The sequence below is a fragment of the Necator americanus genome, chromosome I, assembly GCF_031761385.1.
Source record: "Necator americanus strain Aroian chromosome I, whole genome shotgun sequence".
NCBI lineage: Eukaryota > Metazoa > Nematoda > Chromadorea > Rhabditida > Ancylostomatidae > Necator > Necator americanus.
In genome coordinates, this window is record NC_087371.1 from 34,741,471 (window position 1) to 34,757,963 (window position 16,493).

The window sequence follows — 16,493 nt, forward strand, 5'->3', positions numbered from 1 at the left end:
TACATGCGATTATGCAAATATCAGACCGCTTGCTCATTATGGTAAGTCCAGTGCAGGGCACCAGCTACTAGTATTGAATCAACAACACAACAATCACTATATTCTATTCTATTCACAAAGACATGAAATATGTCGAGATCTACGGAAATTTGCATAAAATCCGAGTTACCTCAGTTCGCATCCAGAATATCGCTTCAATTTCCCTCATTTCATTCTTCAATCTATACGTTCTTAGCCATTACCTCAACTTTCCTTGTTGATATGAGTTGCTCCCATGTTCCCGATACAAAAGAAATAAATATAGAGTAAAAATGTTAGAGATAAGCTGTAGATTCGAAAATGAACACAAAAGAAACTTGAGCAAAAAAAAAACAGGGAATATCAACATACCACCACTAACAAACGAAAACCTCTTCTGCAACACAAAGTTCTCCTCTTCTTTGTTCTCAGTACAATAGGGAGATAGTTCAGCAACTTAATATCCATAATAAATCCTAAAATGCTTTCAACGCATGTTTAGAGAACTCACGAGAATGGGTTAGAGGTGGGCTGAGTGGAAAAAGAGCGAATTTAACGTAGCAACAGGTCAGGTTTTTCAGTTTTTCTGTTAAAAAGGCTCCTCTCTCCCATTCTAAAGTTTCCATGGATAGAAAAGAAGTGATAGAATGGTTAACAAGTAGCATGTAATGGTTTTTTTTTTTCTTAACAGAAATACTTGGGCTTACAGTAAACACTTATCGGATACACTTCAACTGCTTACCCCAGTCAATTCGGTGAACCAGCTCGTCTAGTAAAATCCGCAACCATATGGCTAAATTTACAGTAGTCTATTGAGGTGTGGAGTGAAAAACACAGCAACTGATTCCATTCTGATTCCTATGAATCTGCAAGAGATTTCTGTACAGTGGGACCCTCGTTTGATTATGTTCTTTAGGCGCAACGCCAGCTACTGGCTGCGTTTCAACAATATATTAGCGCTTACCCGTGATCGATTGGAAATTCTGTCGCTTTCCGTGTAACTGCTTACGGATTTCGCTCTAAAATAAATCAAAACGTTTTAATCGGAATACTTTACTAGAGTAATTTGCTAGTAATATTCTAAAATTTAGAAGATTCTAATTCCTCGAGATTTTCTTCGATTCGTTAAGTTAGAGAGAAATGGAAAGGAACACTTTTCTCACCACATTCGCGCTTTAACTCGCACTTTTACAAAGTGCAATCAGAAATGAGTTGGTTAAACAAGGCATACACGAGCGACCGCCTTTCTATACGATGGGAAAAAATTAGAAGTGGCAGCTAACGGTAGAAAATGGAAGAACAGAGAAATATGGTAAAACAGCAAGAAAACCACTAGGTACCCAGAATTCGAACTGAAGTGAAGGGCGTGGGAACGAGTCGATGGCCAAGGTATAAAAATGCATATAGACCAGTTAAATTCAAACTCACATTTCACTTTGCGGACCTGACCACTTCATTAGCAATACATCTCTGCTGTCAGTGATCACACAGTGATTTCGGCATAAAACTAAAATCATTTTCTTATTGTAGTTATAACAGCTGTCCAATAACTAGAAGATATTATGTTCAATTAGCTTTCGGCCCGCTTTTTGAAACAACCAACAAGAGAAATAACGACCAGGCGTCTGCAGTCGGGTCAAAACGACGTGAAGCTTGGTGCAGTTACGTAAGCCACCGCGTTCAAAGCGGAGCGACGGAGCGTAGCTGTTGAGGTCGAGGTGGGACCACAGCTAGCTTCACTCGGGTGCAACGATGAGTGATGCTAGTGAGGGTCCACGTCGATCCTAACCGCGGCGCTCCACCGCGTCAATTCTATCGTAAACCTTTACGTAACTGCAGATCGTTTTGAACCGACTATATTTCATATATTCATCTAGAAAATAAATGACATAGTACTACATTGATTCCATTGACGACGAATACAAACCTAGAACATTAGTAGCAGACGTTAGTAGCGACGTAACACCGGAAGGGAGTAAAACAAAGTAAAGTAGAAACAGAAGAAGGACAGGAACCTTAAGGAGCAGGAAAAGAAACATAAGGAGCAGGATAAGAAACACAATGAGCCATACAATGAGCCTCCCTGAATATTTACTTATATGTACCAGATGTTTAAATGATCCGTGCACACTGCGGGCCCTAGCATCGTTTCATTCATTCCCTTCCCACGCAAACGTCATCCAGGATGTTCGTGAGTTAACGAGTTTCCTAGACTATCTAACTACTCTTAGACACACTATTTGGCATTGAATAATATGTGAGTTATCGTTAGTGCCATTCTTACTTATTTACTTACTTATATGGTTCGTCTTCAGTAAAAGTACGAGCCCCAGCATCCGTTCCACTCGCTTCGTTCTCTTGCCATCGTTGTCCAAGATCTCCTTGAGTTCCATTATTGACATTGGCAAGATCCTTGAACCGTATCCAGCTAACGTTTCAGCTGTGATTCATCTATACTACGGGAACAGCATCTCATCTCGTTGGCAGCCCAGCTCGAAGGCGTCTGCTGTCGCTTTGGGAACCACTCCAGCGTCCCTTTAGTCTATCTATCGTTGACTTCTCTCCTCCTTCCTGACATTTCCGTCTATGCCTGACTTCCAAGAATGAAACCCATCGGGGAAGAAGGCGAGTCTTCCCCATGTCCGAACCCTGAATACCGACTAGGCGACGTGAGACGGCGACGCGACTCTCGGCAGATCCCGTACGAGTTACCCGTCCCCGGGAATTCCACAGATCTATGGGTCTCTTCACAGGACCTACACAACGCCTGCTTCATGTCAAATCAGCTGTGTAGCACCTTCATTGATTGAATGTGGAATGTTTTTCTCGCCGTTGCCTTTGAGGTTACATGTCCTTAACTAGTAAAGTGCGTCCTGAGATGTTAGTCTTATTTCAATTCAATTAGCTCTTCTCACTACTCGTCCTTTTATTGATGGTCAAGACGAACTAAAAATGACTAGGTAAATCGATTTGACTCCCGCTTTTCTCCTTATGAACCGCTTCAGGGGTTCTATGGTTCTTTTTTCTTTTTCAGTTAACTTGCCTGCTTGAAGAATGAGCTCACTAATATTTAAGAGGAGGCGCATTTGATGTTACGCTATCCAAGAGTACAGTAAAATGCTCCTGAACTACTATGTTGATCCATATACTTACTATTTACACTTTAGTGTACTTGTTATCGCAGCATACTTATTTTAGCTAGGTTTGACCGCTTATATCTTAAAATCATTTCAAATGCTGGTAAGTTGCTTTTGTTCTGGTGGTTCTTTTCGATTTTGGCTCCGAAGTCCGTATAAGGATTGTCGTTGCTTCCGCAACCCTCTGCGTCCAGTAGTTCTAGACGTAAATAGATGGAATCTTTGTAGGAGATCTATTTGAAAGGATGGACGTCCTCGGAAAGAGTTGAATCGAGTGGGCATTCCAATTTCGGACTAAGTTACTAGCCTCGTTTCTAATGAGGTTAGGAACTTGATCTAATAAGTTGCTACTTAGTTCAGTTTGGAACTGTAACAAGTTGCGAAAATAGATTAGAAAATGTAATAGATGGTAGGAAATTCTTTAGTGGAGAGCACCTGGGCACAAACCTTCGCCGTCAACACCGACTGTGCTCGGTGCCCGAGCGCTGTGCGACTTATTCTAGTAAGAGAGTGTTGTAAACCAATTGTACATCATTAGGATATTCATCTTCTTGGTTTTCTTCACATATTTTATATATTGATTTATCCGCTGTGTTGTGTAGGTGCTCTGTTTCTTCTTTGTTCTAGAACATCCACTGTCCATTGCTGTTCACATTCGTTTCTCTACCTTGTTTTCAAAAACGGTGTGCTCCGACCTTAATGAATAGCATGAGGAACGTCGCGAAGGCTCACTTATTAATATGCTTTAGTATGATTTACGTGTTAATGATATCTGAAACCTGTACTCAGTGTCTATCTGCTTCTTGTTCTGTATGTTCCACGTCTTCGATTGCTTGAATTCATTTCTACTTCATAAAACGGTGTTTTAAGGGTACCACTTTCGCTTTACGCGCCTAAAATGGCGTGTCTAAGGAAGCTCAAGGAGGATATATCTGTTCTTGAATCACTTTTCCCGAAAAATCATGAACGTTTGCAGGTAAATTCATGTGATATGTGAGGTTGTTTTGAAATGTTTTGCATAAATTCACTATTTCCCTTTTTTTACTCTGCTTGTCAACAATTTTGTTTTCTCAGGTACTAGTTGCTTCGGTGGATGAAATAACGCTCAAATTCATTGACGGCACAGGAAAATCTGTGATTATCAATGCAAATATATTGGTACGTTTTAGAAAAGGTTTCATTTGTTTAAGTGACTTCTATAAACATACAAAATCCATTGTAAAAGTCTATTTTTCGAACAGTCACGGACTCTGCTCCGTTTGTTTAAATTGATCCGTTTCGTTCAAGTTCACAACTATATTTAGTTCCTAATTCACTTTAATTCCAACTCTCACATGCAATAGTTTATATTTTACTGTCTATCCTAGTTTTTTTTTAAATTAAAGTTTCTTATTAATTGCACGCGTTTAGCTTTTGTTAAAATGATTGTGTAGAAGTTATAATGTGATTCCTTTGGATTTGAAGGTATCTAAAAGAAGCTGCCTGCAATTCCTACGGGCACACCAAGGCAGGAGTGAGTAGTTGAGCTCATATCATTTAGTTTTACGACTAGAAAACGTTCAGATTTCAAATTTCGTGCTGTTTGAACCAACATCTTTTATGGTTTGATTGAAAGCTTTTTCTGGGAATGGACTAATCGTTGTGTCTATGCTTCTCCTGACTTAACAATTTCTGCGTCCTAGGAAAACTTTTCGAGGTTTCGTCACACTTAACATTGGATAGTAAATCCACTTGAATGGATCGGAGGTGCAGAGCGATTTTGATTTGAATTGAAATGCTGATTTTTACCGTTCAAGGCTTATTATTCTACCTTATTGGTCACTGTGGAAGTTATAAAAGTGTAAATAACTGAAGCAGACGTGCATCTATTTGATTCTGAAATCCATTAAGAATTCTTGCCTCTCACACGTAACATTATCTAAAAGTAACTGTAGGCAAAGAATAACACGTGCGCCAAAACACAAACTTTTCCGTCATTGTTCATCCGTTTCTCTGAATGATTCAACTACAATGAACGGAAGATTCGTAAGCCGCGTTGTTGCGCAAACTCCTGTTTGAACAGAAAAACAAAGCAGAACGACTAAAGTCGAATTGCTAGGACTTAGATTCAGGATTTAGATTGAGATAAGGTTTAGATTTACCTAGGACGATTCTATTGTTTGTGCGTTGTTATATGGTGAATGCAGTAAGTAGTAAATAAAAAATTCATTCTTTTGTATAATGAGCGCATCAACCTTGGAAAAATGTGCTATAAGCGGTAAGAGAAAGTTATTTATGTAATACATACGACGTTTTGTCCTAAGCTTATGAGTAGAGTTCGAGTTCGTTACAGGATATTGAAAAGAACGAAGTGTATCAACACTCACGTATAATTAATTGTAATGTTGAGATATAAGGGATCCTTGTCAGATCAGAAGGGCGGTGTAAATGCTTTTTTTTTTTGTATTTTCAATAACTCCAAAAGAAACAGTATTGTGAGTTTTTTGAGACCTTATATGGCTTAAACAACCTTAAACTACGTGAATAATTTACGCTGAACTGTTCACGTGCGCAAATAAATTACACAATAGGTGCTGTACGGTTAGAAATCTCAGTTCCTACGAAATCTTCGACCACATTCTTATTTAATGATGGTGAAGAAGACCTCATATTTCTGTTGTGTGGTTTTTGTTACCTTAGCTCCATACTTATAGGAAGATTATCCACGTCAAGCTCCTCTGTGGTTCAGCGAATCAGATGATGCGGTGATTTGTTCCGCTTTGGAACGCCTTTCTTCAGAAGGTGATCACCAAACATGCCTCCTTGCGCAGGTGAGTTTCTAATGGTTTTATTGTGCATTTAACTACTTACTTGATAGTTTTCATGCTAGCAATTTTAAAACATCTATGTAGTTCTACATGAAACCAAAATTTGTAGAAGTATAGCTAGTGATCCGAAATGGAGTTCACTCACTCTCTGTCTCTTCTTCCAACTTCCATCCTTGAAGAAATTTTCATAATGTTGTGCAACGAGCTGTTATAATAATGGAAAGCTGAGGAGTATCTATTTCTTCGGCACCATCCGTTCTTTTGTATCAAGATCAATTAGTGCTGGTTCACTTGGAAAAGTTATGATAGGAGTGTTCGGCATCTAGGACCTTGTTTCAATTCTTTTTGATCTAGCCCCCTGTAAGTGCTTAAACCATTTTTTTTTCGTCGGACTTGTACACCCTATTATTCAGGTAATTGTTAATCTGATTGCTATTCTTTAGATTCACAAATTAGTTTCTGAGTTATGCCGTCAGTACAATGTGACAATCCCTTCGGAGCTGACCCGTTTGGCTCCTCCAGACGAAGATGATATGAAGGATGAGGGACAAGGAAGTGACATGGAATCCGAAGAAGAAGGCGAAGAAATGGTGGAAGTATGCATCTCCTATTTTCCTTCGTTACTCTTTATAATATTTTTTCTTAGTATTTGTTTTTCTATTTTGGCTCTGAATATGATTATGATTATATTCTTTTTTTTTGCATTTAGATTGCGGATGTTGACATGACGGAGGAAGAACCACACGGTAGCATGGATGATGACGTTTCTCCGGAAGGGAAGGAGATGCTGGAGAAGATCACACGTTCAACTCGTCAACAACATCTGAATGGAAATGTGCGCAGATTTTGAATCTACTATCCCCGTGGTTTTTTTTTCGCTTCTAGCTTGGAACTAGCTTCAAAATTAGTGAAAATCTTGCTTGTCTTGTAAATCTTAACGTAAATATTTCTAGTAGCGGCTATTTCTTGCAAGTCAATTAACTGTATGTGTACAGGTCATAACACTCACATGGCTGATCCGCATTTTTATATTCCTATTTAGTCTCAGTTCCGGTTTTCAGATACAAGGATCAGTGACAGCAACAGATCGATTGATGAAGGAAATGAGAGATATTTACAAAAGCGAACACTTCAAGAACGGTCAGCGATAGATGAAAATTATAAGCATGTTCAAATTAATGATCCAATGCAATAAAATCTATTTCAGGGGTATATTCAGTAGAACTACGAGACGGGGATAATTTATACGAGTGGTGGGTGAAGCTGTATAAGGTAAGTGGCACTAATGCTGTAACATAAAAATTTGCTCAGCCAATTGAATAATTTTCCCTCAAAAGCGTATTGAGACTCCAGCGAATAGCGGGTTAGTGTGGTTGAATTTTTCCAGTTAGTACCACAATCAAGCGTCTTCACATTTTTCCTCTTTTTATTTCTTGGAAATCCACTAAAAGGAGGTCTGCGGATGAGTGAAGCAGGGAATAACACGTAAATCAAAAATCATTTATAAGGAAAAGTCATTTGAAGCATGAGATCTGACTACATAGGTTTTGTGTTGTAAAATAGTGAATATTAGGTAGTAGCGTACCGCTTCGTTGTTCTAGTTTAGTGATACGTTTCATATGTTCGATAATGATGTTAGTGTCGAGAGTGTACCTGGAATAAAATGACGACATATTCAACTTTTATTACTTTCTCATTGAAACTGTTATGTTATATGATGATTCATGAAAGGAATTTGATGAGAATGTTATATTTTCACATCATTTCAGATAGCGAAATATAGTTGTTTGTTACAGGTGGATTCGGATAGTGCACTGTACTCGGACCTTCTGACGCTTGCTACCGAACACAAACAGGACCACATTCTTTTCCACTTCTTGTTCAATGAAAATTTTCCTTGTGATCCTCCTTTTGTGCGATTGGTCTCACCAACGGTAGTGTTAATGATTTGTGATTTTTACAAAGAAAAATTATTGAACTTGGACTTGAACTGGAAAAATAGGACTTATACAATGGGATCTACAATTCTTAAGCTTCAACTCTGTAGGTGTCCAACGGGTACGTGCTTGGAGGAGGAGCCATCTGCATGGAGTTATTGACGAAACAAGGATGGTCATCAGCTTATTCGATTGAGTCCCTGATACTACAAATTGCAGCTACATTAGTAAAAGGGAAGGCTAGGATACAATTCGAAGCAAAGGTAAGGTTCCCATGCTCCTTCTTTACCTGTTTGCGATTATTTGTTGTTGTTGTGATTGTTTGTGATTATTAGACTTTAATTACTCGGACATTCTTTGTGATTATCTGAAGGCATCCCTTGTAGATTCACTATTTTTATATGGTGCTTAATTTCTCTTTTCTAAATATTGTTGTGGCGAGAAATGTTCAAACGAGGACACCATTTTGCGAGGACCCTACTGGGTTTTTGCAGTTCAGTGGTTTTGATGAAATCTAGCTATGGAAACTTCCTCAAAGTTTTTTCCATTGGCTTATCACGTCATGTCGATATGTTACGATTTCATAGCTAAAAAATCAACGATAGTGCGAGTTTTCTGGAATTGTTCTTCCATTCTTTTAGAAGTTCCATCAAACAGCAGTTACAGCGCATTAAATAGTAAGGTTAGGTCGAGGATGACAATGCGAAAAATAGTATTTACAAGGTGTTGCCGCTAAATAGGAATTAAACAGCAATGGAATAATAGTTTTAATAGAACTAGTAATATTATGATCGTATACAAAAATAAGTGAAATTTGCAGTAAATGACTTACGTATATTGCTCGTAGAACAGCGATCAAACCTTCACTGTGTACATTGAGGTTGGATGGCACATTCTAGAAGAAACGCGTTTAGCGCAGTCGATCGATTACTTTCCTCAGCCACATATAGCCACTCGTAGATTGAAAACAATTCTCCGACCTCTACCATCAATCATATTATCTTTTAACTGCGTTCTTCCAAATAATGAACCCTACATCGTCCTACATAGAAATCCGGATGGAAATCTGCATAAATTTTTAGATGAAGTGCAAAAGAAGATAAAAGGAAACCTTTTGGGTGAGGAATGGAAAGAATTGACAACTTCTTTTCTTCTCCGTCTTTGACAGTACTTTTAACATTAGTTATGGCAAAATCATTTTAATTATCTATTGATTTTGGTTTGTTTTTTGTTTTTGGGCAATATTTGCGTTCCGCAGACTATCGTCCAGTCAATATGTCCTGTAAGCGAAATCTCCTAAAATGTTCGCCATCGTTGCTAACGATGTAAAAATGCAACGGGAGCATTAAAAATTAGATTGAGATACGGGTCGAAAAAGCAAAAACAACTGATGGCTCTAGTGATATTGAAATCAACAGAGTCCTGTCATTCTTTCGAGATAGTCAATCATTTTCATAAGAGACGTATCTATGCTAGGCGGGATTTACAGAGTTTCTTATTTGCTGCAATCTCGTCTCTATTTCCATACATTCTAAGACATGATGTACCATAAGAAGAGTTGTTATTTCGTCTTGTGAGTGTATGTGTAGAATAGAAGTATCTTTCTTTAAAATCAGAATTTCAATCCTGATTATTATTATTTTCTTAAAGTTAGCATTTCACGATTTTGACGTGGTGCGAAACCCACAACAAAAGCTGTTCCCACACTGTTTTTTTTTCACAGCGATTAGCGAAAGATGAGCGGAACTGTGTGTCGGGTTCCGTAATCTACTATCCAAACTTAACGCTTTCGCTGTGGTTCCGCACCACTTCAAAATCGTGATACGCTATCTTCAATTCTACACATATGCATTAATGTTACGTGAAAGTTGTTTTTTGTTCATCGGAATTCTTTTCTGTTATTCAGAAGTCCTCATTCTTCCTCTTTTTCTTTAACCCACGCTTTTTAATATTCTGTAAGTTTGTCTGTTGCAAATCTCCAAAAAAAAAAACTCGCCATCGAAATTACCTTTTTTCGATTGTGGTTTTTATGGTGTGTGTTTTTGTGTGTGTTCATATCTCTCGTGGACAATTTGGAGTTCGGGGTGTAGATTAGGTGGCTTATTTTTTTACCACGCTCATTCTTCCCGAAGCGTCCAGAAAAACGGCCTGGGAAGTGGAATTAGCCTCTACGAGGTAAATTTCTTCTGCAAAGTTGGCGCGTTCTAACGTACCTCGAAGAACTAAGGTTTTCTCACGCCGTTTTTGAGGACGATTAGGGGAATTTAAGTTTGGGCACGTTAATACTTGGAATCTATGCCTCAAACTTGTTCACGAGAGATTCAAACATTGAAAGTTTCATAATACGTTGCCTTTACGCTAGAATGTTAGTATAAACCCTCAAATGCTTGCAAGTTAGCCATATCTCTATCTTTAATGCTCATCACAGTTGTCGTAATATATACTTAACACAGAGCTCGACATTTCTTCAGGCACAATACAGTTTGGCAAGGGCTCAGCAATCCTTCAAATCACTGGTACAAATACACGCGAAATCTGGTTGGTACACTCCGCCCACAACCGAAGGATGACGACGGCAGTACAAAGTGCAAAAGACGTGTTATTTTGGTTCTGTGTAATAGTTGATCTTTCTTAATTGATTTGCTTTCGAAATCGCTATCTTTATTCACATCATCTAGGCCAACGCTCCTCTGGGGAATGATTTGTTTAGGCCACGTTCTGAACCAGAAAAGTGGCATATTACCTGTTTTACTATTTTTACACTGGGGTTCATCCATATTTCGAAGCTCTACATATTTTTATCATTTCTTTATAGATTTTTGCCCGCGAACTATCATTAGTTAATTTAGTCTGGTCATTCGGCGCTGGAGTTCTGGTTTAATCCGTTATTCCTTTGTCTCTCATCTGTGGTATTATGTTCCGATTTGTACTTTGGAAGCAACACTTGTACAGTGTACGTTAGAGCTCATTCGACCTCCTTTAGTAAGAGTAATAGCGCATTTGAAGTTCTTCTAAAGTTAAGAGGTTATGTTTTGTCCCTCTTACATATTCTTCTTTGGTGATGATGTTGCCTAGTAGTTATTTAATTAACAACCCGTGGTGTGGGAATTGTCCCTTGTAATATCTATATTCTTTCTTTTTAATTGGAAATTGATAAATAAATGAGATGTTTGTTTGTGATTCTGTTTTAATGTTTCAGGATACACTGGTGAAGATAGCCTCAGTATCCATAACGTTAATTCGTCCTTTGTTCAGATCTGTTCTGACATCTGGCAATCTGTTAGAGATACCGATCACTGTTATCCAGCCTTCAATAGAGTTATCGTTTCGTGGATCAGAGTCACTGCTGTAGTTAGATAACTTTGGTTGATTTGAAATTAACTGAGGATAGCGCTTAAAATAAGAAGGCTGCTGAACAAATGCATGAAACTCCGTTATACGGCAAACAGTGACTCTAAAAGAGGTTTCAGAAGCCGTTTCGAATCAGATGGAAAGTGAATGCGCGTTGAAGATGTTGTAGGAAACACGAGGAAAAGTTGTTTGTTTGGAGTAGTACAATATTACTATGCTATTTTATACGATAGTTTTTGTCGTCCTGAAGTTTTGAAATATCAAAAAAAAGCCACTAGGAAGAAGTGAATCGAAGTGAAGCGGAGTGAAAGAAGAAGTGAAGTGGATTAACGTTAAAGTCGATCATTTATAAGAGAGGTTACCGGATGATTCTTATTAACGCTAACCAGGAAGTATCCAAGCTTTCCGTCCGGTTATGTTGTTGCTTTTTGTTCCGTGTGAACACTTGAGAAGTAGTTCAGTGTTATGTCAACAAAGAATGGCTACGTCAGCGAAATATATATGTTTCGAACGTTGGCGCTGTTTATTTATTGAGGATACAAGCAAGCATCAACTTACTGTCTGAGAGACTACCATGAAGTGAAAGATGTGTAAGGTCTGCGTCGTTTATCACATTGAAATTGATTAGACTAGAAACCAAAGTTTGTAAATGAGGTGTTGATTACAGTAAATCAAAGAAACATTATATACATGACTGGTTATAGCACGCAGAATAGATCATATGATTTGAAAAATCGAGGAAATACATTCGTCAACATTCATGTGATCAGCGCAAGCAGTCCCTGCCTGATTTAAAGGCATCACCCCACGAATTTGAGGTGGTACGGATTTCAGGTGGAGCAGTCGTATACGGGATGGGAGATTACGCAGAGGAGGATGATTCCGTCCATTTCTTGCTAATTGCCGTAAAAAATGGCCCGGAAGATGCGGCGCCGCACAAGACTGGGGCGCTCCAATCGAACCTCTTGTACAAAATGGTGCGCCAAAACGAATGAAGCCGTATCTTCCGGGCCGTTTTTTACGGCAATTAGGAAGAAATGGACGGAATCACTCCCCTCTCCGTAGTCTCCCATCCCGTATACGAATACTCCACCTGAAATCTGCACCACCTCAGATTCGTGGTATGCTGCCTTTAACCGAATCAACTGAGGTGCATGCTCTATTCCGGCTCATCCCACCCCTTCACTTTTGAACTCAGACTCTGTAATATCAATAAAGTTAGATGAGCACTTTCGAAAACCAGTAAGATTGCCTCCGGCTCGAACCAAATCCTTTGCTTTCTCTATGCCCGGGAAAAAGCACTTGCCACAAAGCCTTTCCTCAGCCCAGGCAGAAAATCGAATCGATATTGCAAGTCTAACAAAACTTCAAGGATCCAGTTGGCTGGAGAAAAGAAATAAGATGCGGCTTGCAGGCGACTCAATCGCGGTACCCAATTTCGATGGATTCCTACCTGTCCAGAACCTCCCCTTACTTCGGATATTTTCCAGTAAAGATCTAAATCGTTCTTCTATTTTCCGTCTATCGGCAAAAATGAAATAAAAATAGGAAGGTTTGTTTTGTTCAGCTTTGTGTGATCCACCCTTATCATCATCTTCACATAGGTAATTGTCAGAAGGAAGCGAGCTTGCTGGCTTGATCTTCACATAGGTAATTGTCAGAAGGAAGCGAGTTTGCTTGCCGTCAGATAAATAGAAACCAATGGGAATAGCACGACTACGAACATGTTTAAATAGATGTCAAATATATGTATGTCAAAATAAGCGTTAAAGAATGTTAATTCCTTGAAATACGAGCTTCACATTCTAACAAAAAGGTGAAAAACGGTCAAGCAAAAGCAGCAGTTGTCTTGAACTCTTTTTGCTGCTCTGTATTGTTCTACTTAAGAGACCTACAGTAAAAGCATTTCCTGTAAGACCCTTAGCTGAGTCGGAAGACTGGTAAGTTGCTGTGTACGCACACAGTCAGTCACCCACGCGCCGTAGGAAACGGCGCCGCTGTAAACACTGTGTATAGTCGGGTCAACACGACATGAATCACGAGTGCAGTTGCGGTGCATTTGCGTACGCGTCCGGAACGGCGCAGTGAAGGCAGCAGTTGGAACCGAGGAGGGACCGTTGCAAAGTGACCACGCTCCTAGCCGCTACGCTCCACCGAAGCGCCTCGAGAGATGCCGCGTACGCAATTGCGTACGCGCTTCATATCGTTTTGACCCTACTATAGTACCGCAGCTAGCTGCGTGTAAAGAGGGTTTGGACGGATTTTCGTGCATCACCCGATCATGCCTTGGCAGAGCAATTAGCGGTGGTGTGTACCCTAAAGAAATTCTCCTATGTTGTCATCTAAATAGCTGACTCTTCTTGCCTACCGTGATTCTGGATCACCGGCTAGGTGAATTCACGAGCTACTAAATTGTTTTGGAGAATCAGACACATCCATTGGAATTTTATGATGTGAGGTGATCTGAAATTTGTAATCGTACCAGAACCAAGAGAAATAATCACGTGAAATATGAAAAAAAGATGAAAGAGACGAAAATTTCCATAATTGAAGCCATAATACCTTCAATTATGGAAATTTTCGTTGAAAGCGGAACAGGTTTCAAAAGTGACGAGAATGAGGATTATAGTTATCCTGTAGGTCTAAGCTTTTTCTGTAGCCCAATTTGTTCTCGGACCTTCTGTATTCCTGAACTACTGGAAGAACAAGAGTCCATTTCATAAGATTTCTAGACCTCCTGAAGGTAAGATCTAGACAAAATTCGCTTCTCTTTTCTTCTTCTTAACATATTTCGTATAAATTATAACTGTGTAGTTCTTTGCTTCTTTGGGGCCAGAACAATATTTAAGAAGGTTGTCTGCCTCTCGATGAACGGATTGGAGCGTGGCTTCGTCGAAGTGTATTCACGTATCCCTGGAATATCTAATGGATGCGTGATGTCTCGGAGGCATTCGCGTCGAAGTCGCAGAGACCCTCTTTACCGCTCCTCACCACGGCTAACGTCACTCTGACTGAATAAAATGAAACAAAAGCTGTGCAACGGAATGATGTCAGAGGCATAAAGAATTGGATGTGCAAAATTTCTTTTTTCTGGAATATTTCGCAACCTCTCTTCCTTGCATTGTGCGCTATGCACGTGTACTAATAAGAAGTAAATCCCTGTCCCACCCCATCCAGCAGATTATCGTTGCGGAACTTTGGATTTAATATTGTTAAAAATGAATATGAATCATCACCACATGTATTTGTTATGTTTGTTTTTATCATTCGATGAGTTACTGTGTCTTGCCTATAATTTTTCCTTTCTGAAGCCATTAAAGGCAGCATACCACGAATCTGGTATGGTACGGATTTCAGGTGGAGTATCCGTATACGGAGTCGTATATCATGGAGACCGGGGTAGTTCCGCTCATCTCTCCCTGAATCACTGCAAGCAGCCGACCCTTGAATGCTGATGCACGATACGATGCATTGCATTGCAGCGCGCCACCTTTGCACTCGTAGCGTCCCTTACTGCCTATCGGGGCAGTCCGAATTGATTTTCGACGAATCGCCTGGCGGAGGCGGCGCAAGAGGTGGAGCGTTGCACTAGATGGCGTCGTACATACCAGCGTTCTGGAGTCGGCTTTTGGCTGGGATGCAGGCAGAGATGAGTGAAACTACCCCGTCTCCATAATCTACGATCTCGTATACGGATACCCCACCTGAAATCCGCACCACCTCAGATTCGTGGCATGCCGCCTTTAAAAGGAAAATTGACGTTTTTCGTGCGTAGCATGCGAAGAGCGAGATCACTGGGCGACACTCGCATGCGACAGCACACTTTTGGAACAAACAAAGTAATTACGCTTGATCAGTTCGAAGAACAAAAGAAGACAAAGTGATTTGAATTATGTTATTGTGGTGGTCACCACCGGTCTAAGTACTTCTAGAGAGGACGCAGACATCATAATTAGAGCAGGAGAGGTTCTAAAAATGTGTACAGGTTGCGGAGACTTTTGGGATCTTGACCCGTGCTCGTCCCAATGAACAGTAGGTGGTGGTTCAGTGAATCCTTATTCCTACAGACGACTGCACAGTACCAACGAAGGTGAAGCTATGTTAATACATATCAAGCAAGAGCTACTACAAGCGGGCCAACCCGTAACTATCTGAGTTGCAGTGAGGTCACGATAAATGACCATCATCGGTACGATGACATAGAAAGGGTCGAAATAAACTGACATGAATAAATAACATGAATTGAGGAAGTGAAAATTGGCAAAAGTAATTTCCAACTAAGCATTCTCCCTTCTTCTTCAAGGAAGAGGCAATACGTTAAGTGATCATGCACATCTAAATACATAGATTTAGAGGAGCACAGTATATGTTGATTTGATGCTTCCTTATTCATATCGCTTCAAGTCGCTGATGTCTTCGAGGTTCCAGATTCTTCGAAGGCAATAACGCCGATACTCCCACTGTTAATAAAGGAAGATCAATACCAATCTTGGCTACAACTTAAGCAAATCAGTGAAAGGCTTTTTTGTCTGTTGCTACTATTAAATAGTGCAGCAGGTGCATATGGTGTGACATCTATTTTTTCGACGAATCGAAAAATAACATAATGAGTGGGAACAAAGTCCTACGTAGCGGTGATCTGCTGATGCTCAGTGCATCAGCAACCTTTTTAGTTATCTCGTGTGTTGGATTTGATCCTAGTTCCATACATCGAGAACACTTCCCGTATTGGACACATCACACAAATCATAACGGCTCATGTTGCTGTATTCACAGCTGGTTTGCTTCTGTTATAGTGAACCCATCAAAAAGACATGCAGCCACAGTTACCGCTTAAAGGCAACACCCCACGAATCTGAGGTGGTACGGATTTCAGGTGAAGTATTTGTATACGGAATCGTAGGTTATGGAGAGAGGGGTGATGCCGTCCATTTCTTCCTAATTGCCGTAAAAAACGGGCCGGCAGATGCGGCTTCGGGGGTTCCGACGCGCCATTTACAAAGAGTTCGATTGGAGCGCGCCAGCGTTGTGCACGCCCCGCATCTTCCGAGCCGTTTTTACGACAATTAGGAAGAAATGGACCTCAGATTCGTGGTGTGATGCCTTTAAAACGATCCGTCTCCGCTACGAGGGTGGATAATGATGCCTGTGCCTCGTTGACGAGCGAAGGCACAACAGTTTTCTGATGGTGGTAGTTTTCTGGTGGTGTGGAGCACGCACAATCCTTGACACTCGCCTGAACA

The 16,493-nt window shown here is 40.1% G+C and overlaps 2 protein-coding genes across 3 annotated transcripts; one reads left to right on the top strand and one right to left on the bottom strand.

Annotated features, from left to right (window-relative positions):
• Nucleotides 1-381: 381 nt before the first annotated feature.
• On the bottom strand, nucleotides 382-1,475 carry RB195_007800 (uncharacterized protein; the record flags this gene model as incomplete). The annotated part of the gene is made up of 5 exons (XM_064181638.1): nucleotides 382-494; nucleotides 761-811; nucleotides 860-884; nucleotides 983-1,037; nucleotides 1,447-1,475. The coding sequence occupies 5 exons, from the start codon at nucleotides 1,473-1,475 to the stop codon at nucleotides 382-384; spliced, it is 273 nt and encodes a 90-aa protein (XP_064038414.1).
• A 1,146-nt stretch (nucleotides 1,476-2,621) lies between these two features.
• Nucleotides 2,622-10,469, top strand: RB195_007801 (uncharacterized protein; the record flags this gene model as incomplete). 2 transcript variants are annotated; one of them, XM_064181639.1, is made up of 11 exons in its annotated part: nucleotides 2,622-2,719; nucleotides 4,026-4,131; nucleotides 4,230-4,313; nucleotides 5,849-5,965; nucleotides 6,406-6,558; nucleotides 6,672-6,797; nucleotides 7,024-7,102; nucleotides 7,170-7,234; nucleotides 7,759-7,896; nucleotides 8,010-8,162; nucleotides 10,371-10,469. In XM_064181639.1, 11 exons carry the CDS (start codon nucleotides 2,622-2,624, stop codon nucleotides 10,467-10,469), a joined length of 1,218 nt encoding a protein of 405 aa, XP_064038415.1. The 2 variants fall into 2 exon arrangements, with proteins under 2 accessions (XP_064038415.1, XP_064038416.1); XM_064181640.1 differs by lacking the exon at nucleotides 2,622-2,719 and adding an exon at nucleotides 3,473-3,477.
• Nucleotides 10,470-16,493: the final 6,024 nt, after the last annotated feature.